This window comes from Protopterus annectens, chromosome 8.part0 (genome assembly GCF_019279795.1).
Source record: "Protopterus annectens isolate FY-2018-M chromosome 8.part0, PAN1.0, whole genome shotgun sequence".
Taxonomy (NCBI): Eukaryota; Metazoa; Chordata; order Ceratodontiformes; family Protopteridae; genus Protopterus; species Protopterus annectens.
In genome coordinates this window covers 1,906,384,236-1,906,410,140 of record NC_056741.1, presented here as the reverse complement: position 1 = coordinate 1,906,410,140, position 25,905 = coordinate 1,906,384,236, and the positions used below count along the sequence as shown (strand labels likewise).

The following is a 25,905-nucleotide window of genomic DNA, read 5'->3' as shown; positions in this document are numbered from 1 at the left end:
AGTGCCCAGGTACAGTGCAGCACACCAAACAGTACTGGTGGTAGTTATTCTATCTCACACAGTGCCTGGGTACAGTGCAGCACACCATTTAGTAAGACTGTCCCGAAAGTAGATTGCCTGTTACACCTATTCTCTGACAAGTTTCCATCAACAGCATTTCCTTGTCACAAACCACTCTTCTGGGATGAAAAGAATGACTTCAGTGTGTCAATATTATTCCTTATGACTGGTTAATCCAGTACCTGAAATCATTACTTAGTTCCAGTCTTCAGGGCTTTATCTATCCGTATCATGGAGGCAGCAAGGATTGTCTGCTAGTTTCTTAGGGTGCCTAGCTGGAAGGGCAGATGGAATAAAGATCTACAGTATAGTGTGGTTTAAATTTGTCTAAGAAATGAAAAAAAATGAAAAAAGAACTCATGAAACATTCAAAAAAACAGTGAGTCCTAAATGGCTTTTCTGCCTACTTCACATATTTTAATATGCCTGTATAGGAAACATTATTGTATAGGATAGAAGTATAGGCTGAATTAAAAGTGCATAAAGGGATGTTAATACAGAACATATTAGAGATAATTAGTAACAAGCATGTATACTACATCAGCCTGGCAGCACAGAGAAGACTCAGGTGTTAGCATGCTGCCTTCTCTAGTACAGGGTTTGATCTCCTTATCCTCAGTTTGCCTTCTGTGTGTATCTGAACAAACCACTTAAACAAGTAGTGCTCTGGGGTGAGTCTGGAAAAGGCCGATGTGGTCAGTTCTCTACCTCAGTTAGCAACTACAAAATGACACAAAAAAACGTTAGTACCTGTCTTGAAAAATGTGAATCTCAGAGGCCGATCAGTTTAAGATATGGCTGTGGGCCACCTGCTCCACTATTCTGTAACCACTGCACAAAGCTTTATAGCTTGTTTATGATACAGCCAACTCCATATAAGCACAATTTCCTTTCAGTCTGTTTTGTGGGTTAATATTCACTGCAGTGAATGCAAAGTCACCAGTCATTCATGCTTTGGATTTTGCCATTTTAGTGACCTCATTTATCTGTAAAAGAAAAGCTAATAGTTATCTAAACTTTAGTATGCATGTTCATACTAGACTAACTGCGGCCAATTACCTCAAGGGAGAATCAAACCCAGCACCTTGTGTCTGTAAGTTAAACACCTCAAACATTAAGCCAACCAAAGTGTCATAGCCAGCGTATATTGTGGGTGAGGACATAGTGTCCTATATTATCACTGTACCATTTTGACCATTCCATATTTTGTGTATCATATCCTTTCTAAAGAAACGCTTATCATTTTTTCCATGAGATGTGCAAAATCTAAGGCCTGGTAATCCTTGAATAGGTTCCTATGATGTCAGCACTGTTTTTCCTTCTACCGAGGCCTGCAGTGTATTTTGTACAGCTGAGCCATAAGCTTTCTTTTATCCAGGTCTGAGTTTTTAGGTTGGTGTGTAACAAATAAAAGCTGTTTTTGTGACAATATTATTTATTTATTTATTTATTTACATTTGTTTACCAGGAAAGTCCGACTGGGCCAGAAGCCCATTTTCAGTGGAGGCCCGGGGAGAAAAGCTCCACAGAAATACAAACAATATACAATAATTAGTACAACAGTATACATACAGTAATATGCAGAATCCATATCTTCTAGTTAGTCTATACAAAGTAGTATTCCATACAGTTTTCTAGTAGATACAGGTTCAAAAAGAAAAACACAAGCATTTCAGTGAAGATCACTGTGAGAAAAATTAAAGTTAGTAGTGTGTACATATTAAATAATAGTTATGACCAAATGATATTTCCTTTATATATATTTATATTTGAGTAGTAATAAACACTGAGGAGAGGGAGAAAATAAGATAAGGAGTGGACAGTGTGTTGAGAGAGTTATAGATATCTTGTCAGTCAGGTTTGGCACAGGAGCAACTCCAGTTCTTGGATAGATGTTCAAATAGTAGTTATTTAAAACTGGTAGATTAGTTCGGGAGGTAGAAGTGGATAATGAGTTTGTACGTTCCTGGAACTTGTTACATTTTGATATGCCTTGCAGCACTAATAAAACAAATTATTGTGACTTTGCAGATCGTAATGTGTGTTACTGAAACAATTATACTAGAGAACATTCTGGTATTTGCCTTAGTCTTTCTGGTCTTAGAATTTTTTAGGTACTTTTATTTCATAATTCATCTATAAAAGAGAAAAGAAAAAGCACTTGCAGTTTCCATGTTTGTGGAATTTTCAACTCTAGGAGGCATGATTGCTGTTTTGTATGATCTGCTGAGCAATTATATGTAGAAATATGTACCTATGGTATGTCATTAGCCAAATCCAAAATAATTTTGTGTTTACACAACTACTTCTTAGACATTGTAATGCAATTATGTAGAATTTCCATTTAGGGAGTCATGTGTTCAACAAACAACAGGCCTTACTCTGTCTGAAGCCTGTTTTTTCCATCACGTCACAGTCTGTCTACCAAGCCCTCATTACACTTATCTGACTCTATGACAAGCAAGTCTGTTTCATAGTGTTTATAGTGCTGTGCTCAAAGAACGTGCATTGTTCACTTTGTTTAGAAGGAGGAAAAAGCTGCTAATAAGAGTGAAAAAAACATGTGTTCGTTTTTTAGTCTTCGGAAGTCTGTGATTCTGGAGGGTAAGTGCAAAAATATCTATCTAGCACAGGCTGCTCTACAGTTTGCATCATATCTGTATTGTGTGTGCATTGTGGTGTGTGTGCATCTGTATGATCAGCAGTTTGTAATGTTCTTGCAGATAAACCATGTTTTTGTTTGTTTTTTTAATGAGGAAAATTTAATGTCTAACTTGGTTAGTATACATTCTGCAAATGGAGCTCAACAAATTAGAATTTGTTCTGGAGCACTTTGAATACCTACCTTGGAGCTGTGTTTGAAAAATGCTATTCTGTATTTGTACTTAAAACAAGTCAGAACTTTAAAGAAATAAACATAACTGAAGAGCGTGGTGTGCTAAACAGAGAAGTGCTCGTCAGTGTTAAAGGGTGTCATAACATCGTGACCAAAAGCTACAATTTATCCCATTCCTCACTTTCCTTAACAGACTGAATTACTAAATACCAATTTCCTGAAAAGTATATGTAGTAAATCTAGCCTGTGCTTCGGCATTCAATAAAAGACAGTGCTACAGGGAAATAAACTGTCATCCTCTCACAGTTACAATATTTTTAAAAGATATTGTGTGGCCTTCTAGCATTTGTTGCATCCATAACACAACAGACCCTCACCAGCAGCCTTGAATGAAACACGCACTTTGGTTAAAAAAAAGTCTACTTGCCCTGCGCCATATCTGAAATTTAGACTGTAAGCTTAATACAGACTTTGCAAACTAAGTGCGTACAAGAACACAAAGATATCTAGGGCCAAGAAATAACTGCATTTTTATACTTGGTGGTTGTAGTACACAGATTACAGCATTTGTTTTAGAAAGCTACCAATGGAAAAGTTTACCACAAGTTGCTTCCTAAAGTGACTTTTTGTGCTGCCACGCCTTTGTAGTAAGTACAACAGGAACTCCTTAGAAGAACAAGGTTTCAGGATCTAATGAGCACGGCAAATACAAGAAATCACATCATAAGGCTACATACGTTTCTACTATCTTCATCATTAGAAGCACAGAATAGAAGAACAATGAGGGAAATCTTCAGGGTGTTGAGATTTTAGGCATGACACTAGGTTGTGAGTGTGCAGGACAGTTTGTGAAGGCAGTTGTGGCAAATTTAATTTCTGCAAGCACTCAGCACAATCCTGCATAACACATTTATCTGGAAGTTGTCAGTTCCACATGAAACAAATAGTGTGGTTGGAAAATGCAGATGCACAATGGTGGAAAATTAGTAGTAGGAAACAGTATAATGGTGTCAGATCTGAGCAGGGTGAGAGAGAGAGTCACCATTGATATATCATTCTTGGGTCTATATTAGCTAATCGACCGTTTAGCTTGTCGAATGCCTAAATGTCGACAGCTAAGGGTCAAAAGCTTACAATCTCGAATGGCCAGGTAAGCGAATTCTTTCATCGGGAAAGAATTTGCTTGGCCATACCACACTGACATAAACTTCCAAGCTGTAAAAAAGTGGGGAGCTTCACCCACCACACCCCTAAATATACCAACTGCAAGATCACTCTACTTTGGGGAAAGGGCAAATTCCCGATAATGGCCAAGCAAATTCTTTCCCGATGAAAGAATTTGCTTACCTGGCTATTCCAGATTGTAAGCTTTCGACCCTTACCTGTCGACAGTTAGGCGTTCGACAAGCTAAGCGGTCAATAAGCTAATATAAACCCTCATTCTTCAGCCTAAGTTTTCCCATATATGCAGTTGTTTATGGCATGCTGGCACTGGTGCTATTTGTTTTGTTGCTTTTTTTTAAATAAGTCATTAGTTATTCTTCAGCAGTAGTAATGCAGAAGTCTGTCATGTAGCTTTGCATGGTGACACGTGTTAGCAGATACCTCACAGGTTTGTGGTAGTACAGAGATGTTAGGCAGGATGAGTGAGCATTCTTTAAAACCTGCTGCATACAATGTTGAAGAATACAAAGAGATAGATAAAAAAGTAATAATCTCATAAGTGAGTGTATGGGGTGAATGCCTACACCAGAAAATATGGCTTTCATGAGGTAAACAGAGCAGCAATGTCTTTTGGGTTCTCCTGTTAGGGGTTGCCACAGCAGATCACTGGTCCGCAGATTGATTGGCAATGGAGTTTAAACTGTCAAATTGCCAGCCCGGTGCCCAACCTTCACAGAAGGCACACACACAAACACCTACTACTCGACCACAGGGAGGACATGCAGACTCCGCACAGAAGGCACTCCAACTGAGAATCAAGCCGGGGAACCTCTTGCTGTGAGGTGAAAACGCTAACCGCTGCACCTGTAAACAGAGCAAATGGTGACAGAATTTGGCAGAATGTGTAGCTGCAATATGTTAAGTTAATTAGATGCTAGGTTATTCAGTGTAATGGTTGTTATCAGAAGACCAGATGCAATATTCTTTGTTATAAGGCCTTGGTGAGGCCAGACGTGAGTGCTTTATACAAATGGAGCTTTCTTGTAGTGGAAACAGTAAGAGACATAGAAGGTCGTGCAGAAAACAGTCCCTGAGATGGTAAAGACGTACTCATTATCACCATTGTGGTAGAGAATGTCATGCCTCAGCCTGTAAACATCTTGTATTCCAGAGCATTTTTTGAAAAATAACTTAAAAGCATAAGATAAACAAATGCAAACATTTTGTGAACATAAAGCATAAAATAAATGTAAACATTTTGTGAACAATAAAAGCTATTAAATAAAACTTTACAAATAGCAATGTTATCAAAAAGAAGTATTCTTTACAATGGTAATAACACATTCATAGTCTTTTCAAAAATACTATATATATTATAATGCTCACAAAGCCCAAATTATATTTTTGTTAAACTTTCACAAACAAATTATCATGTCTTGGTAACTGTTCAACCTAGACATATACTGTTAGAACACTTTGCTAACCAGACATCAGCTTTCACAGGACAACAAGTAATTCCTTGATGAGCATATGTTTATTCAGATATTTACAGAAATATGAAAACATATACTTAATTGTGTAATTAGCAATATAAATTTCACTGAATATAACTAAAGATGTGCAACTTACAGTGCAAATATCAAAGAAAGTTTTATTCAACAATATTTAAGGTTTCACCTGGTGTTATACAACATTTTGTAAGTAACTTGGTTTTTGTAGTAAATATATATCAAAATATTGTTTATTTTCATAATTACTAACAAAGTGCTAGCAATATCTTAGGCATAGTATGATATAAATGGACATTGACAATGCATTTTCCTTTTTGCTACCATGGCATTTTACGCATTGCATCTCAACAACAGATAGAGCTGTCAGTTAAGAAAATATGAACATAAATATGAATAAAAAGTTACTAACTGATTAATTTTACTATTGTAGAACATTCTAGATTAACAGTGTCATTTTGTTAACAACTCTAATACTGCCTATTATTTGCTGATAAGTCACTTCGTTAAAGAAGACAGATCCAAAAAAAGGTCTGGATACCATAAAGAGTTATGGTGTATGAACCAGAAATATACAAAAATGGTATTATCGGCTTGAGTGAGTTAACAACTTCAGTATTAGGACATGCTGAGATCTTATAGGAAGACAGAAAGAAATTTAAAGGAATTGGTGCATGAAATCATCCAAGTGCATACTGAGTGGAAAACGTAAACACAAACATGACACAACCGTTTCTGGGACAGAACATTTCAAATGATTCAAATGAAGCTTTCATGACAGAGCAATATGATAAGACTGAAATGATTATTTAAAAAAAAATGAGTGGGGGGCAACATGGTTGGCATACCACATGGGTTAGATTATTATGCATTCTTTTGTCTTAGCAAACTGAAAAATTGCTGATACAAGTTTGATATACAACAATTTAAAATGTTAAAAAAACTTTTGCGTAGCAAATGATGGCGCAGTGAAAGCAAATAATGGCACTAAAATAAGGATCGTGTTTGATAAATTAACATGATAGAAATGAAACTAAAGAAGACTGAAGCTGATACATAATATATACACTCTAACCGCTAGTAAGCATTAAACTGCCTTGAGGTTTCTAAAAACTGACATTAGAATTAATTTCTAGCTCTCCTCCTTCGAGTGGCACAGCATCTACATTTATAATACCTGACTTTTCAGTGAGACAGCATAAAATATTGAACTTATAATACAGGTGTCAGTGAAATAAAATGTCCTAGCTGGCCTAGTGATTATTCACCATGCCAAAATAATACTTAAGCATAAACTAGCCTAAATGGAGCTGGCCAGGGCTGCACATTTTCCACACCTTTGTCCCCCAGACAGAGGCAATGAACTTTTGTGGTGTATTTTTCCTGATAGTGTAGTACATACACACACTCCACTCAAGTATATATAAAATGTATATGAGCTTTTTTCTGTATGTGTTTGTATGTGAAAATCCATGCAAGAATGTGTGCCAGCATGTTCTTAGATGTGCACAATATAAGTGCGTGTGCCTGCATGTTTATATAAGTGCACAGCAGAAGTGCGTTCATGTGTGTGTGTGTGCGTGTGTGTATGCATGTGTGTGTGCGCGTGTCTACTTGAAAATGCACAACACAGGCATCTGTGCATGAGCATGAGTTTGTCTATCTCTGTGTCCAGATTTGTGGGCATACACAACTGTTTGAATGGTTCAGCTCAGGTTAGGCTGAAATAATTAAATTAATTTGCAGACTTTAGAAGTTTTGAGTAAAATTAGACATTCAACAGAGAATATTAAAACAAAACTACAGGTGTAAAACAGTAGATATTAAAACAAAAGAATGCAGCTGTATACCCTTGTTAATAAAACAAAGCTATGCAAAACAATGCTTTCTCATTCAGAATTCCAGAAATGCATATCAGAAAACAAACTATTTCCAAGCTTTTGAAGTATACTGCTACTGCTACTAGTAACTTAAAAATGTCAGCACCCCACTTTGAAAGAATTGCCCAGATTGTTGCCCCTATATCTGCCTGTAACATGTATAGAAACTTACATGTCACACTCTTGGTAGCTTCCTTACATACATTCTTGATTCAATATCACTCACTAAGGAATCTGTGATGAAACTGTGTATGTTTGTTTATGTCTTTTGGCTTTTCCCGGTTAGGGGGTCGCCACAGCAGAACTCCGGTCCGCTAATGATTGGCAGTAGAGTTTCATGTGCTGGCTTGCTGGGCCTAACGCACAACCTTCAACGAAGGAACGCATGTTCACGCATGTCGCCACACAGAAGATGCTCTAACTGAGAATCAAACGGGCAACGTCTAACTGTGAGGCGACATTTTCATCAAAATTTCTAAGTGATGCCTCACCAAACAAGGAAGCTATCAATCACCTAAAGAGGATGTTGTGAATTACTGGAAGAGGGAATATAAGTGCTTTAATTCACCTTCTCTTACATGTATCCTTCCACTCCAGTAGAAATCATGACCCATTAAACAAACATATCAATGTACAATTTCAACCACAATTTTAATAGATAGCAGTAACTGCCAAGCTGATTCATATGCCATTACTTTAGGAAGTCATTTCTTAAGTGATTTCCAGCTTCTTCACCTGCTGATGTAACACTTATTTAGGGTTCATTTTTGTTTAGTTTATAGTTCGTTTAGCATTTTGAGGTACCTCATATAATGTGGGGTACCTGTAAAAGACTAACAATTAGTGACAATATCTTTAATTTGCTAATCCAACCAGGGCTTAGATGCTGGTAGCTTACTTAAAAAGGGGGGAGTGCATCTACACTCCCCGGTTAGTGAAGATAGTCAGGCAGAATATGCACAAAGACAATATCCTATGGTCTGAGATGGGATGGAAGCAACTGAGAAAGAAAGAAAGAAATAGTATCTAAACTGGTGATAGAGATGGACATTTTGTCTATGTGGGGCTCTGCAGGGGCAGATGAAATGTGTAAGACGAGAAGTCAATGAGGTGAAAAAGTCTCCACATCAGCAGTTATCCAGCACGATGAGCTTGTCAAATTGCTTTGAAAGTGAAGTGAGAAGTCTCAGAATAAGACAAGATTTATCCTTGGTTGAGTTTATATTGTTGATATTACAATTCAAATTCCCCCACCAAAAAAAAAAATCAAACGAGGTAAAAAGGTAGTGAGTGTTTATCAGAATCATACCTCACCCATAAGCAGATGTTATCAAGGATATAAATTCTCACAAAACATCTACATATACATGGGTAGGTGACATGTATAGAACAAGATTTTTGATGAAATCACAACCGAAGAGATCCAAGCAACATACATACAAAAAAATCAATGACCTCAAATGTATAAGACAACATTTCTAGGTCAGGGCTCAGCAGTTTTCATGAAAAAAGGTGAAGAATGCTTTGGAGCCGCACTTCAAGACAAATGGTGTGTGTGTGCATGTGCAGGGAGTGGAAAACCTGTAGGCATACTCATAAATGAATGCTAAGTCCAAAACTGAAGTATCATTCTCAACCGGGATTATAGTATACTCCAACAGAAACAGACAGAGAGTCCAAGAGAGAGAAAAAGTCATCGCTTTAAAAAAGTGTTATTATAATGCATGTGTGTATCATAGCAATGCTGTCTGATGTGATTCAAAGCCTTTTCTCAGGGATACACTATGCTACCACTGCATCCTGTTGAAGGACTGAGGATAGTTAATGGTGATCTAAATTTACATGCTCATTCCCAGATGCTCCTATCTCTAGAAGCTGAAGTGTGAATGGCAACATTTTCAGAATAAGCTAATCTGTGCAGTGGTTACAGCCATTAGAGTCTTGATCTTAAAATAGACTGTATAAGTTACAAAAATCACAATAAATATGCTTAGTCAACAATACCAGGCATTAGAATTTCATACTTCTGGGGATTACATTCTTCATACTCCAGAACTCGTGCTTCATTAACTTTGTAAGTGTAAGAGGGTATTATTCACGATTGTCCTCAAGGTCTAGTGCTCCCCCACCAAATGTCATTCATGCTGTACAAGCTGTTGTTCTAATAACTTTTGAAATGATTCTAGGATATAGACAACAGCCGCTGGTGTCTACTGCACCCCCGTATTGCAGGATTTGCACATTAGTCAGGGGGAGTTTAGGTATGTCTGACACACACTCACCTTACATACCTATCTCACAACACACACACACACACACACACACACACACACACACACACACACACACACACACACACACACACACACACACACACTCACTCCCTGGCTTTTACTTCTGACACAATCCCTGTTATTGAGAGTAATGGTAATCATGAAATATGAACTTTTCGCTGTGTTAACTAACATGACTGGCGATATGGATTTACATGGCTAAATGGTTCTGTGAATCACTTGATTGCATAACTGACTTACTGCAGGAATTCCCTAGGGACAACATAAAGTTAATTATCATAAGCCAATCACCCTACAAAGCCTCACTAGCATTTGTGGTAAACCAGAGAGATACCCACTGCATTGCTGCATTTGAGGTAAAAATTGCTGTAAGACTGTCTCGGAATCAAAAGGCTATAGCCAGTTGTAAAAATGGCTTACTACTGGTGATAGCATTTCAGAATCCTGGCCATTGCATTTTGAAATTGCCTTGATGTGTGATGCATACAAGGGCAGAATGGCATCCTGCAATTTAGTAATTATTCCTGCAAGTGCAACATGGGCTACAAAGTGAACATTTATGATTCTGGTTGTAACACGCTGAATAATTATTTATTTGTTATCTTTAGTTACTTTTAACTCTTAATTTCACTGTAATTTCGTTATCAGAATGTGTACTAGCATCCCTTTTCCCAAATGTGACAATTCTACCAGCAGTGCATTGAAAGGGAGACTGTTATTACAGAGTACTGATTTTACTCAAAGCACCTTCAAATATTTGTCATTAGTTTAGGAATGTTCATATTATTCTGTATTTAAGTGAATTTCATTCTGTTCTGTATTATTATAGGAACATCTGCCATTTTATGAGTTACTACAAAATTACACACTATTTTTGTGTTATTTCAGGAGTGCATACTGTCTTTTCCTGTGTAATTACAAGAGCTCAGCATTCTATCGTACCACAGAAAGGTACTTGCTGTTTCATTGCTCAGTGGTGTGTGACTACGCTACATGTGACAGTTGTACACGTTTATCAAGATCACATGAATTGTTTAGTGGGGAAGTCCTCCATCTCCTAGTATAAGCTTACAAGTCAATGTTTTGTTTTAATAACGCCTCCATTTTTAAGACACTGTTTACTAAGCCATGCCTACTTTATTTAGAATCAGGAAAAAAAAGACTGGTAATAGCTCTGGTCAGTTATGAAAAAAACATGTGCAAACAGTTTTAGAAAGTACCAATGTTTACAATGAAATTGCTTTTGCAACATTTGCAATTATGTTTAGAGATCCAAGTAAACTTTCCAATAACACCATTGCACTAACCTGCATCTTACTGCTATCAGCTCTTATCATCTCTCAGTTCTTGTGGTTTGCCACAGTTGCAGAAATAACTATTTTAGTGAATGACATACTAAATACCACAGACTTCACTTTCAGCTTGCAGCGATAACACAGTTTCCAGATGCCTGCCTGCTCGTCTCAGTAATTCTGCTCAATGTTTTGTACTTGCAAGGGTTATGTTAAATTTATCTTAGCATTTTATATCCTTATGCACTCACATACAAGTGTGTGTGTGTGTGTGTGTGTGTGTGTGTGTGTGTGTGTGTGTGTGTGTGTGTGTGTGTGTGTGTCTATATATGTATGTCTATATATATATATAGAGAGAGAGAGAGCAAGAAAGAGAGAGAGAGAGAGAGAGACAGAGAGCAACAAACAGGTAAGTGCTGATATATATATATATATATATATATATATATATATATATATATATATATATATATATATATATATATATATATATATATATATATATATATATATACATACATATATATATAGAGAGAGAGAAACAAAGAGGTAAGTGCTGCTCCAGAAATAGCCAAAAACAAATACAAAGTAGCACAATCAAGTTAAAAATCCATCACAGTAAAAAGATGAACACTTCCGGGTGTAAACAATACCATTCATCAGATCTAAATCACTCATTGCTAGTAAGAGTTTTTAAAAGGATTCACAGCCAATCAAGAATGATAATTCAGCCTACACCTTCTCAGAGTGGGCTTCAAAGGAAGGCATGGATTAAGTCCTGGGGGCATATAATCTTGTATATTGCTTATCCGGTACATCCCAGCAAGTTCAGTCTGTAGAGCGATGTCTGCAGCACTAGACTATAAAAAGGTTTGTGAGAAATACTCCAGCCTTTTGTTTTAAGAATAATAAGAATGTTAAATGTTTATTATGTCAAGCTTCACAAAACAAAGCTTCTTTTCACTCTAATAGACCCAGTACTTATCCTTGCAGAAATTGCACTAGTTGCAAGTACATCTCTAAAAGACAAGATTTTCTTCATTCCGTTACTGGCAAATGTTGTAAGTTACAGACATATGCCAATTGCAAGATGAAGAATGTAGTTTATATTGCCTGCTGTCAACAGTGTGACTGTTTTTATGTAGGCAAAACAAATTCACAGTTCAAAGAAAGGATTTCTAAACACATTAGTGATATTTACTTGCAAGATACAAAAAGTCTGTTGGTGAAGCATATTCTAATGCCAGACATTGTTTCTGTTTTTGGGTTCTTCACGTGATACATGAGAAGGAAAGGGGTGGAGACATCGCTCTACAGACTGAACTTGCTGGGATGTACTGGATAGGCAATCTGCAAGCTGATAAGCCCCCAGGACTTAATCCATGCCTTCCTTTGAAGCCCAGCCTGAGAAGGCGTAGGCTGAATTACTGATCTTAATTGACTGTGAATCCTTATCTTTTTATTGTAATGGATTTTTAACTTTCTATTAAAGTACTGTGTTTTATCCCTCATGCTGTGGTGGTTGTGGTACATATCCAGGATATTTATGATAGTGGTGACAAAACAATAAAATCAATAAAATGCTGAACTTAGCAATAAAACTTAAGTTTAATAAAATAAATAAAACCAGATAAGCACTTTCAGATCGTAGCACTCCTTCATGAGATCCACATAAAAGAACAAGGTGCAAAGCAGAATATATACAATACTTTCAGCCAATCAGCATGAGTAAAAATGCCAACTCCTTCCTTTATGTAAACATTCAAATGTGATATTGACCAATCAAAGATGTCTCTTTAATTTCCACCTTTTCAGACCTGGTTTCAGTGGATAATTTGATTCCTTTCACTCATTCAGTACAAGGCAGAGAATCTGCTACTTGCACATATATACACACTCACACACACACACACACACACACTCACACAGGCCGGGTTTGAATGATAATATTTCTATCAGTAGTCTAGTTAAACTGAGAGCTGCCAAACTGTAAATTAATTTCTGTATATTAGGAGATTTGTTATTTCTTTTACTTATTTATGCTTTTTTTTTTTTTTACAAATTATAGCTTACTTTTAGCGAATACCACCAATATTCAATAGTTTTAGATTGTGCAATTGTACAAATGTTTTATTCAGTAATTTATTCTTGCTCAGTATTTAACTTTTTTTAATTACTGATTTTACTATTTTTTTCTGAAGACTTATAGGTTGTTTCTTTGTGGCATGGGGCTGTGATTATGTTATTTAAGAATGTTCACATAAAGGTTGATTAATTCTGAAGTAGTCCAGTTGTAAGATAGAAAAGATGAAAACACTTAACTTCTCAATAAAACAAGTGTTGTACTTAGTTGCTTGTGGCTTCTTCCTGTCTTATTGCTGTTTTCTGTGCATTTTTCTTCTTTTTTTGGTATATGTACACATGTGCACACACATACACATACACACACACACACACACACACACACACACACACACACACACACACACACACACACGCATCACGCACACACACACACACACACACACACACACACACACACACACACACACACACACACACACAGTAAATGTAAAAGGAAACCATTTACTTTGGTATGTGGGAGAAAATTAATACAGGCTGGAAAAATGTAAAGTTGTCTGGTTTATATTTTGCCATTATAAACTTGTTTCTTGTGTTCATTTAGGATTAAAGTATGGTGTTTGATGCTAGGTATTTGCATATTTTAAGAATTCTGTAAGTTACAGTTTTGTTTGATTGTTTATATCCATTGTTTTTTAAACTTCATAAAATGGTGATTAAGATAGTTAAAAAAGCTGTTTCAGCTTAAAGTGCCAAATAATTATATTGACACTTGTTATAAATAAGAACTTAGTAATAGTGTGGAATTGGAGTGTTCCAGCCTCATAGTTGTAAAGGAAAGAACTTTCACATTTGAGCCATTACATTTTGCATTGTTGTCTTGTTGGGAAGATGTAAATGTCATTTTAAATTAAAAGCGGTTTGAAATAATGACTGTTTCAGTATCTGTACAGTTTAGTAGTTGTGATGTGCATGTGTGTGTGTGTGTTTGTGTTTGTGTGTGTGTGTGTGTGTGTGTGTGTGTGTGTGTGTGTTTGTGTGTATGTCTGTGTGTGTGTGTCTGCGAGCACGCATGAGAAAGAAAAAGAAAGACAGCTGCACTTCACTACAGTTATAATTAATGGAATTAGTGGTCTAGTCAGGGGAGCTGATAGTACAAGGCTGCTGGTTTGCAACTGCTTCAAACAAAAGTAAGTTATGTATTGTATTTATTTTGTTTTATTTAATAATAGGTCTTTTGTTGAGATTCAAAAATCCAGGCATGTAGAACATGTACTCTGCAAATGGTACTGCATGTGTGGAATTCTTATTTCTGTAAAGAAAAAAAAAATGGTGACATTACTAGGCTGAGTGTTTGTTGAAATTCTGGACATTTTAAAATAGCCCAGCTTTGGCAAATACACTTCAAAAAAGAATGACACAGTAATCTTTCTTAGATGTCCTGCTACCATTTTGGGAGGAAGAAACTGCACTAAAATGATTGTGCCACTAGAGGAAGGAGTGACCAGTCCTTTCCCATCAGATGAAACCTTAAACAGAGGCCTCATCTGCCTTAGTTGGTGGTAGCCCAAGGGGATGTAAAGGTCCTGTGGCATTAATCAAAAATGGAGTAGGAGAAGTTCCAAAGTATAATGGTCAAATTTGCCCTAGTCAGTATGAATACCAGCAGCTTTAATTGGTGAGCATGTATGAATGTGGGTTTTTACGGAGTGTTTGTAATCAGTTAAATTTTATGCATTTGACATCAATAGACTAAAATGCATTACTCTGTCCATTATTTATTAATTTATTCATTCATTCATTTTATTCATTTGATTACAATAATCATATGAGCTGGACAGAATAAATAAAGTAGCTGCAATTGGTGGGCACATCTGTGTGTATGTCTGTGTATGACCAAGTGTGTGTTTGTGTATGTTTTGAAAAGGTTGCATTATATGTCTGTCATCAAAAAGCTGAAATATCCATACAAATCCCACAACAAGCTGACATATGTTACTGTAACTACTATCAGTTTCTTTCTGTTTAGTCACAATCAAATAACTGATATGTTTAGAGGCAATAATGTGGCTGTACTCGGCATAATTATGTGTGTGGGGAATTGCAATGATAAGAGTAATTCATTTCAGTTTGTTGCTAACACCCACTTTATATTAATTGATTTGTATTCATTGGATCACAATCAGGAGTCTGAGGTGTATAGGGTCAATAAAATAGATGCAGCTGGTGTTTGTGTATTAGGGGGATTTACAGTTGGCTGCAGTCTATGCATTTGACAGCAATGAGCTGAAACTCATTATAGTAGTCATTATTTTTTTTTACAATCATCTGAGGTGTAGAGTCAAAATAGTTATAATTGATGGACACATCTGTGGGGTAGGGGCTACAGCATACTGCACAATATGTATTTAACAGCAACCAGCTGAAATATACTTATGTGACCAGTGTTTATCTATTTGATCACAGTCAAACATCTGAAGTGTACAGTGTCACAAAATGGCAGTAATTGATGGGCACATCTTTATAGTGCATGTTTGTATATAAACATGTTTACATGTTTGTACTTTCAGGAGGGTTATGATGGGTTGTAATTTACATGCATGACAACAGTGAGTTGAACTACATTATTACTGCCATTATTCATGAATTTGTTCATTCATTTGATCAAAATTAGATATCTCAGGTATACATGATCATAAAAGTGGCACATCTATGTATTACTTGTTCTGTTTGCGAGGATAACCCTGACAAAAGTCTACATTATATCTCTTAATCTTTCTTTATACTTTACTGTTCCTAGATTCGATTCATACATCAATTTAAGTGTTTGTTTTCCCAGTTTATTGAGAATTAGTATTTTGTCAGCTTCGAACATTAAGAATTAAATGCAATTTATTTCTTCCTTGAAAGAAAACAAAATAAAACTGAATGTATGTCTTTGCTCAGGAATCTCATTTAGTATATTATTGGATCACAAGTTTGGAAAGAAATATCTAAAACAGACCACAGAGCAAAGAAAACTCCATGACTTCTGGGGGTGATTTGGGCTGCAGACATCGAGATTCATTCAGTTATTTCTTGTATAGTTATTATGTACAGACCTGCTCACATCCACTGTGATACCCTGTTTGGCAAAACCACTTATGCCCCATTTTGGAAATCACAATAGATGGTAACTCTTCCAGAAGACCACGCTGTCATTGAAACCACCACCCACCACATTTTTAGTCAGAAAATCATTGTATAAATGTTATACATCATAGTATAAATAAATTAGTGTGTAATAAAATGATCTTCATGAGGCATGAAATGTAACACACTGACCTGAATCACATAATCTTTTTTAGACATGGGGCATGAACACTGTCTAGACACTTCTTTTACATATATCTGAAATAGGAAGTCATATAATAGCATGCATATCTAGGTCTGATGATTCAGATTTTGCAAACTGTATGAGACACACTGTAGACTTTTTAGCCTATTTAAATAAAGACCTATTTATCTCCCCCACATTGGTCATTGGTTTCTTTTGGAGTCAATTAAATTTGACTAAACAGAAAAGACATAACGTGATCATTATACATGTTCTGATGTGGTTGGACCAATTTATAACTTCCTTCTGGATGTCTTAGGCTGATTTTTTATTTTTAAAATGACAATCACAGGCTGTGAGTTGGCATCTAAGAGAAAATACAAACAACCCTATTTGCTAAGTAAAAATGGTTATGTATTCTCTGCATCCTGAGCATAGATCAGCTATAATGCTAAATATTTTAAAGTAAAACGTTCATGATAAGCATTGTATCCAGATGTGAACATTTTTTGGAAATATGATTTAAACTAATACTGTGCCACAATGCAGTGGTTTTGCCCTGATAGGATAAAATCCATAGTGGCCCTGTATGTACACTCTGTCTTACTTTCTTGCAGATTTGAGAGAACAGATAGCTGGGTAGGATTTTCAGAAGGAAATGGCAATGTGAAATTATCATTTGCAATGAGCATTTTATCTGGAAGGTCAGAGCAGTGAAGGCATTTGTAGCCCATTGTAGAATGTGGCATAAAGTTGATACCAGTTACTAATAACTGTCTAGGTGCTTTGATTTATGAAATACCTCAATCATTCAATATGTCCACCTTAAGTCACAGATTGTTTACTCTATGTAGTTCTGGGCAACATGATATAAAAAGGTAGGAGAGTGTCTGACTCAAGGGAGATGGTGACAGTTGAAATGACATCCCAACTCTGTGTAGAAAATGGGAAAGAAGGGGGTTGACAATGATACTGTAATTATGATGTTTCTGCTAATGACATCTGCATTGATTAAAGGTCATTGTCCCCATTAGAAATAGAACCACATATCACTTGCAACTGTAGCTGCAATCCACAGACAGACAGAGAAAGACACACGTCCTAATTCCCATTCTAGAAGGATTTTACATGTGTATTACTGTAGTGCATGAAATTAGTCATGACAGTTTCAAGAGTCAACAGCTCCTTTACCTGCGGAACAAAACACCTCTGACCTTATATTAATGCCTATATGAAAATATAACAACCAATTCAAAATAATTAACATCTAACTTTTAAGAAAAATATTCAGCTCTTTCCATTTGCTCTTTGCAAAACAAAATCGGCACTTATGAGAGCACTGGTATATCCCACTAGCTCACTCACCTTGCCTAAAGTACTAAAATAAATAAACACTGTATGAGTTGCAGTGATGGATAATGTAAAAGGTTTTTTCCTTTCAAACATTTACAAATCTCAAATTCCCTGTATTCATTCGTTTTTCCAAATGACCGTGTAAACAGGTTATGTCCCTGACACATGGAGGTCTGTGATTATTATATTATTATTATTATGCATAAAGTTGGTACTAACAATTCTGCTGACAACTACAGAGCAATTGTTTGACCAACATTATAGAAAATTGCATCGAATGAGTATAAGTTAATAAAACAGCAAATAAGTTTATATCTATATATATATATATATATATATATATATATATATATATATATATGTGTGTGTGTGTGTGTGTGTGTGTGTGTGTGTATATATATATATATATATATATATATTTATAGTTTCACTTCACAATCCTGAAATATCACAATCCTGAATTTCAGAAAACTTCATAATCTGGAAGCCCAAAATCCTGAAAATTTTAAATCCTGAAAACTCAAAATCCTGAATCCCAAAAGACTGAAAACACACAGGATACATATACTGACTATAGAGAACACAAACCAGGTTACATTCCACGAAATAGGAGGCAAGCCCCCCTGCACTACCCATGTGGGGGGGCTTTGCCCCCCACACCCCTGCTACTTAAATATATCAGCTCCAAGATTGCACTTCACTACACTATCATGAGTTATGTTGTAGTATAACAAGTTAAAAGGGAATGTTACTAAGGTTACAAATGGGAGCCATGAACACGTGATGGTATGTTTACCATTTTTTTCTGTGGACTGCAATCTTGGAGTTTATATATTTAATTAGCAGGAGGTTTGGTTTAGCTAGATTTAGTTCTGCTGGGTTGTGGGACAAGTATTTATTTTCCCTTTAAGTATTCAGCGAATCATGGAAGTGAATTTCACTGAATACATGCCGACTAAGTGGTGTTCGCTGTAAAGGTTTTTTGGCATCATAATATAGACCCATAGATATATATATATATATATATATATATATATATATATTATGAGCATGGGTTTATGAAAGGCAGATCCTATATGAGTATTTTGATCAACTTTTACCAAAACACTTGGGAAGCAATTGACATGAGACTGCCAGTAGATATTATGTATTTGGAATTATCAAGGATTTTTGATTCTATTCAGCATCATGTGATAATTAATAAATTATACAACTTAAACGTTAACTGGTACATGACAGAGTGGATAAGCAAGTGGGGGACAACCAGATCTTTCACAGTTAGAGTTGGAAAAGGTATTTCAAAGGATCCACCCTTAAATGTGGGTTCCTGTAAGGGTCAATTTTTGGGTTGGTTTTGTTGTATTATGCATTAATTTCCAATGTCCCTCTACAAGAGAAGATGAGCAAGTTTGCTGATGATTTAAAAATCAAGTCAATTGTGAATTTAGTAAAAGATCATATAAGAATTCAAAAGTCCCTGGACAACTTATACCAGTGGTTCATATGTAATTATATGGATTTCAATCTAAGCAAATCAAAGGTTATTCACTTAGGAAACAACAGCATGAGTTATCAATATGCTCTAAATAAAACAATTCTCAATACAAATTGTAGAAAAAGTCGCTTATGATGACAATTTACCTACAGTCATCAGAAAATGTTACTTTAGTTTAAAGGACATGTTCCAAAGTATATCAAACAAGAAACAGAGAATCTTCTTCCCTTCCCCTACCAGGTAATAGACCCCCTCCATTGATTACCATGCCTCACTCTTCATTGTGTAACAAAATCCAGTTGGTCATTGTAGAAAAAAAATCAGAAATATTTTACAAGTCAAACACATGGGATATGAAGCTACATTAATAGAGTTATAGTTATATTCTGATAGTTATAGCCTAATAATGAGTAATTTGATTTTAATCCTTAAATGCCTAAGAAATCTTTCGATGGCAGCAACATTAAGGAATTACTCTTGATCAAGCCATGCTGTAACAAGGAATTCTGGTCTTTATATCAATTTTAGTAAAAAAAAAACAATCCAAAGAAATACGGACAAGCAAAGCATAAAAGAATTTAATAAACTCACAAGTAGCAAATCACAGAGCTTTCGCGTGATTTGCTACTTGTGAGTTTATTAAGTTCTTTTACACTTTGCGTGTCCATAATTCTTTAGAGTTTTTTGTTTTTACTAGTTTGTAGTTGTTTTCCAAAGATGGTTCACCTTAGTGTTGGTCCTGTTTGTTTTATTCTTTATATCAGTTTTCCAACATTTATAACTGCTTTGGGGATTAGCTCTTTCTATGGCAGAGCAGGTTCGCTGTGGAATTGTCTACCATTACAAATAAAAGCAGTCAAAAGTTTGGAAACATTTGAAGAACCACTAAATAATTTTGAAAGTAAGATGTTTACATTTCTACTAACAGTAAGGAAACTCTAATAAAGTGTACATCAAGGCTTTGAGTTGTGATTAACAACAATGAGCACTAAAATTACACACAAAAATCATTATTTAAGCTGAATGTATCACTTTGCTTAGTTCATCAGAAAATTGTCTGGCAGAGTTATTTAGAGATGGATGTCTCATGATCATAATCAACAGATTATGTATTTATTTATTTATTTATTACCATTTGTTTACCGGGAAAGTCCAACCGGGTCACAAGAGCCCATTTTCAATGGAGGCCTGGGAAGAAAAGCTGCATGTACACAAGTTACAAAGCATCATGGTAAGTTATATAATCAGCTATTTACAGTGTTGTAGACATCTAGATAAGATACAGAAGTATAAAATATCTTGTTAAGAAACAATCAGTTATTTAGACAGGGAGAAAAATACAAATATTAGATTGAAAAGACAAAGTCTGATTAAGTATGCTTAATTATCTAAAGCAGTAACAGCGGCGTTTGTAAAGTATTGCTTATAGTTTATAGATGTAGAGCAAGGAGAGGAAGAGATGGTAGGAGAGACTGAGCAAAGATTGGTTAGTGATGATAGTGAATTTTAGTGATGATAAGGAATGATACATTTCAACCAGGAGTGGAGCATGAACAGAGCCAAGAGTCTGATAGGAGTCTTTTAGAAAGGGTTTAAAGGAAAGATTGTTGCTAATATGCTAGGCTGTGGAAGAAAATTCCATTTTTGGTGACTGAGCAACAGTAGAAGCTGTTCCCAGTTGATTTTTGATGCTTACAGATATTGAGGGGTTGCCTTGTAAACAAAGGGGTCTATTTGGCTTATCGGTAGGTAAAATGCAATTTAATGCTGGGCAGTCCAGGGGTTTATATAATGTATATTATGATATTGTGGGCCCTAGCTAGTTGTACAAAGTCAAGGTGCTGGGGTAGTTTGAGCCAGTTGTAGTTTTGATGTTTTTTATTAATGTGCAAAGTATTGTTTATTGGCAGGAAATGTAGCCACTTTATTATAGCATAATTTGAGTCCCGCTTTAACAGAGGCCTGCAGGTTGGTAAGTATAGGGGTGCCATACAAGAGAAAAGGAAGAAGGTAAACTGTTGTTCAGGTGGATTTTGTGGAGTTAGTAAGAAAATGTTTGTGTTTATACAACATGCCTAGTTTTTTATGAGTTTTTTTGTCATTAGTTTGCAAGTGAAACTCATACATAATGTTGTCGTCAATTGTCAGTCCAAGCAGTTTTGTTTGGGATACTACTTCATCTCAGTAAATGGTACAGAGCTAGATTTTAAAGCTGGATTCATTTTTTCACCGTACTTTGGGGAGAAGTACTGTTTTAGGGGTAAGCCATAGCTGAGCATCCTGAAGCCAGTTTTCAACAGAGGTGAAGGTTTCTTGTGTGATTTCAAGATGTGACAAATTGCCTGATTAAATAACTATTGTCAAGACAACATATTGCATAAGTGATGTTTGCCTAGCAGGGGTATGAAGGAAATTAATGAAAATGTGGAGTAGAAGGGGGCCAAAAATTCTACTTTGTTGTACACCAGTGACAGAGACATAAGGGGACAAGGTAAGTTGCCTTTTGACTGTTTATCTGTCAGATAAATAGCTTTTAAACCAATGTAGAGAGGGAGGGAGGGTCTAGGCCAAGATGGATCATTTGTTGTAGAAGGTTAAAAAGTGAGATGGTATAAAGGTGTTGAAAAGATCTAGAAATAAGGAAGAGGTAAGTTTGCCAGAGTCCCTGCTTTTCCTTATATTATCCATGAAGGATGTTAGAGCAGAACTCATGTTGATCACTGGATAGGAGGTGCTCTGTGAAGAGGTGGGGAAGAAGTTGCTGATGGGCATAATTTTAAAGATTTTGTGAGACAGGATAGCAACAGGTCAGAAATTAGAGACTTCTGTTGAGTTTCCCCCTTATGGAGTGGCATGATGTAGGATTTTTCCCAGCAGGATGGTAGTCTTCAGTCTTTTCAAGCATTATCTCTAGTACGCATTAGGGTAGAGCACCATGGATAGTGGGTTGATTTTACTCTCTTTTTCTGTGGAAGGGCAAGGTTGTTTAGAGTCTTAAGGAATACATTTTTAAAAGTTGTTACAACTTAGTCTAGTGGGAGAGTTTTCAGAACGGACTAGTTAAAGGACTTTAGAATAGTGCCAAATATGTCTTTGTTAAACTTTGTGAAGTTTGGGGTTGTTTTGAGTTGGTGGATATTAGGAAGATGGGTGGTAATTCTGTGCATATGTGCTGGGAGATGGTCACTTAGGGAAATAGGGTGGGTTCCATTGATAATGTTTTTACTAGGTTCTGAAACTATTTTGTTTGTGTCTTTCGGCTTTTCCCAGTTAGGGGTCTCCACACCGGAACTTCGGTCCTCTAATGATTGGTAGTTGATTTTTACATGCCAAGTTACCAGCCCTGATGCACAACCTTCAATCAAGGTATGCCCATTCATGCATGTCTCCACACAGAAGACACTCTAGCTGTGAATCGAACCGGACAGCATCTTACTGTGAGGCGACAACGCTACCGCAGCACCACCACTGCGGAGAGGTTCTGAAACTATTATACAGTGTAAAATAGAGTGTTTCTCATGGGCTTTGTTGTACCTAGTGGGAGTTGTGATAAGTTAAGTCATGCTAAATAGGCTGATACAGGAGGGGAGAGCAGTGGTTACATTTTGCCAATTAATATTGGCATCTCCCAGCCTGATTTTTTATATGTTATACTACTGGATACCCAGAAAAAAAATTCCTAAAGTGTGGAAATGTTATTATTGGGGGCAGGGGAGTAGAAGAATAGAATACTACAAATTGTTTTTTGCTATTTATTTAGTTTTGATAATGTTACAGGTATTTCAGCCGTCTGAGATTTGGGGATGACATTGGTATAGGAGAGGTTGTAGGAGCAGAGGTACAGTAAGGCTATTCCTCTTTTTTTTGTTATAATTAAGAGGTTGAACTTGTCTGACTGCTATACAGGACTGTTATTTTATTGCAAATGTTACAGAGATTTAGTGTTACTAGATTTATTTGTTTCATGGAGCAGGAGGTTGACTGCTTGTACATGATGTGGAAGGTTGTGAGTGTTTGATAGCTAGAGAATTTTTTTATGTTTGTATTTTCAGATCCAGGAGAGGAGCAGTGTATTTTGATTAAGGAAGGAGAGTTGCCTGCATTATGCTGCTTAGTTTTATTGGTCATTTCTGGGTTTAAAGTTAGGCGTCTAGGGCTGGCTTTAGTGTAAATACTCTCACACGTAAGGATTTTCGAGTTGCGCAGTGTAATTTTTGAGTGCATTTTGAAGATGGATTTGATTAAGTGCTTTGTTCTGTATAACATGTATGTATGGACGTCGCAGTGGTGCAGCGGTAGCATTGTTGCCTCACAGCAAGAGGTTCTCTGATTTGATTCTCGGCTGGGGTGCCTTCTGTGTTGAGTCTGCATGTCCTCCCTGTGTTTGTGTGGGTTTCCACTGGGTGCTCCAGTTTCCTCCTACGTTACAAAGACATGCATCTGGAGCATTTCTCCCCAGGCCTCCACTGAAAATTGTCTCATTCCAAGTCGGACTTTCCCGGTTAACAAATGTTAAATAAAATAAATAAATAAGGAGTGGTGACAGTGCAGAATTTTGTTTAAGGCAGAGGATGGGGCATGTTAAATGCATATTGGTGTAGGTGTTGTAGTGGCCTTGGTTAATTGGGAGGCAAGGTGTTGGGTTTGTGGTGTTCTGTTTGAGGGGAAGTGATATAGTCTGTGCGGTGAGAAGTTAATGCAAGAACAGGAACAAGGATCATGAGGGTCAGCATGCTGATTGTAGTAGTAGTGAAAAGAATGCCAGAGAATGTCACAATTAATTTATTGCCACTAGTCACAAGTATCATGAGGGTCAGCATGTTGATTGTAGTAGTAGTGAAAAGAATGCCAGAAAATGTCACAATTAATTTATTACCACTAGTCACAAGGATCATGAGGGTCAGCATGCTGATTGTAGTAGTAGTGAAAATAATGCCAGAGAATGTCACAATTAATTTATTACCACTAGTCACAAGTATCATGAGGGTCAGCATGCTGATTGTAGTAGTAGTGAAAAGAATGCCAGAGAATGTCACAATTAATTTATTACCACTAGTCACAAGGATCATGAGGGTCAGCATGCTGATTGTAGTAGTAGTAGTGAAAAGAATGCCAGAGAATGTCACAATTAATTTATTACCACTAGTCACAAGGATCATGAGGGTCAGCATGCTGATTGTAGTAATAGTGAAAAGAATGCCAGAGAATGTCACAATTAATTTATTACCACTAGTCACAAGTATCATGAGGGTCAGCATGCTGATTGTAGTAGTAGTGAAAAGAATGCCAGAGAATGTCACAATTAATTTATTACCACTAGTCACAAGTATCATGAGGGTCAGCATGCTGATTGTAGTAGTAGTGAAAAGAATGCCAGAGAATGTCACAATTAATTTATTACCACTAGTCACAAGGATCATGAGGGTCAGCATGCTGATTGTAGTAGTAGTGAAAAGAATGCTAGAAAATGTCACAATTAATTTATTACCAATAGTCACAAGGATCATGAGGGTCAGCATGCTGATTGTAGTAGTAGTGAAAAGAATGCCAGAGAATGTCACAATTAATTTATTACCACTAGTCACAAGTATCATGAGGGTCAGCATGCTGATTGTAGTAGTAGTGAAAAGAATGCCAGAGAATGTCACAATTAATTTATTACCACTAGTCACAAGTATCATGAGTGTCAGCATGCTGATTGTAGTAATAGTGAAAAGAATGCCAGAGAATGTCACAATTAATTTATTACCACTAGTCACAAGTATCATGAGGGTCAGCATGCTGATTGTAGTAGTAGTGAAAAGAATGCCAGAGAATATCACAATTAATTTATTATCACTAGTCACGAGGCTCAGCATGCTGATTGTAGTAATAGTGAAAAGAATGCCAGAGAATGTCACAATTAATTTGTTACCACTAGTCACAAGGATCATGAGGGTCAGCATGCCGATTGTAGTAATAGTGAAAAGAATGCCAGAGAATGTCACAATTAATTTATTACCACTAGTCACAAGTATCATGAGGGTCAGCATGCTGATTGTAGTAGTAGTGAAAAGAATGCCAGAGAATGTCACAATTAATTTATTACCACTAGTCACAAGGATCATGAGGGTCAGCATGCTGATTGTAGTAGTAGTAAAAAGAATGCCAGAGAATGTCACAATTAATTTATTACCACTAGTCACAAGTATCATGAGGGTCAGCATGCTGATTGTAGTAGTAGTGAAAAGAATGCCAGAAAATGTCACAATTAATATATCAAAACGTGTTTGTGTATCATTCTTCTCTTCCCCTCCTAGGCAGCATATTGTTTATAAAGATAGTCATATTGTACAATAAGTGCAATCTTTAAAACAGTTGGTTATTTTGAAAGATAGCTATTTGAGTTAAGATTTACGTAATGATAAATTGTGTGCATAACTATCAGAAATTCACATCTGTTCATTGCATTGCTTTATGTTTAACTGTTGTAAGTAGACAGCTATTTGGGAATGAATCCGTATTATCAATTCTGGATTATAGTTTGTGTGTTTAGGATGTAGTAAGAATAGTTTTCAGACACTGAAAGCAACTTTTTAAGAATTAAACTTGGAATGCCTTAATTATTCGTTACTATGATTTATAT

The 25,905-nt window shown here is 36.2% G+C and overlaps 1 protein-coding gene across 1 annotated transcript in view; it reads left to right on the top strand.

The window, feature by feature from the left end:
- The first annotated feature begins 2,576 nt into the window (after positions 1-2,576).
- Positions 2,577-25,905, top strand: part of CPNE2 (copine 2) — a 1,786,656-nt gene continuing 1,763,327 nt past the window's right edge. The window contains exon 1 of the mRNA XM_044081406.1: positions 2,577-2,664. Within this exon, the coding sequence (XP_043937341.1) occupies positions 2,622-2,664 (43 nt within the window). The 5' untranslated portion in view covers positions 2,577-2,621. The remainder of the gene's footprint in view (positions 2,665-25,905) is intronic.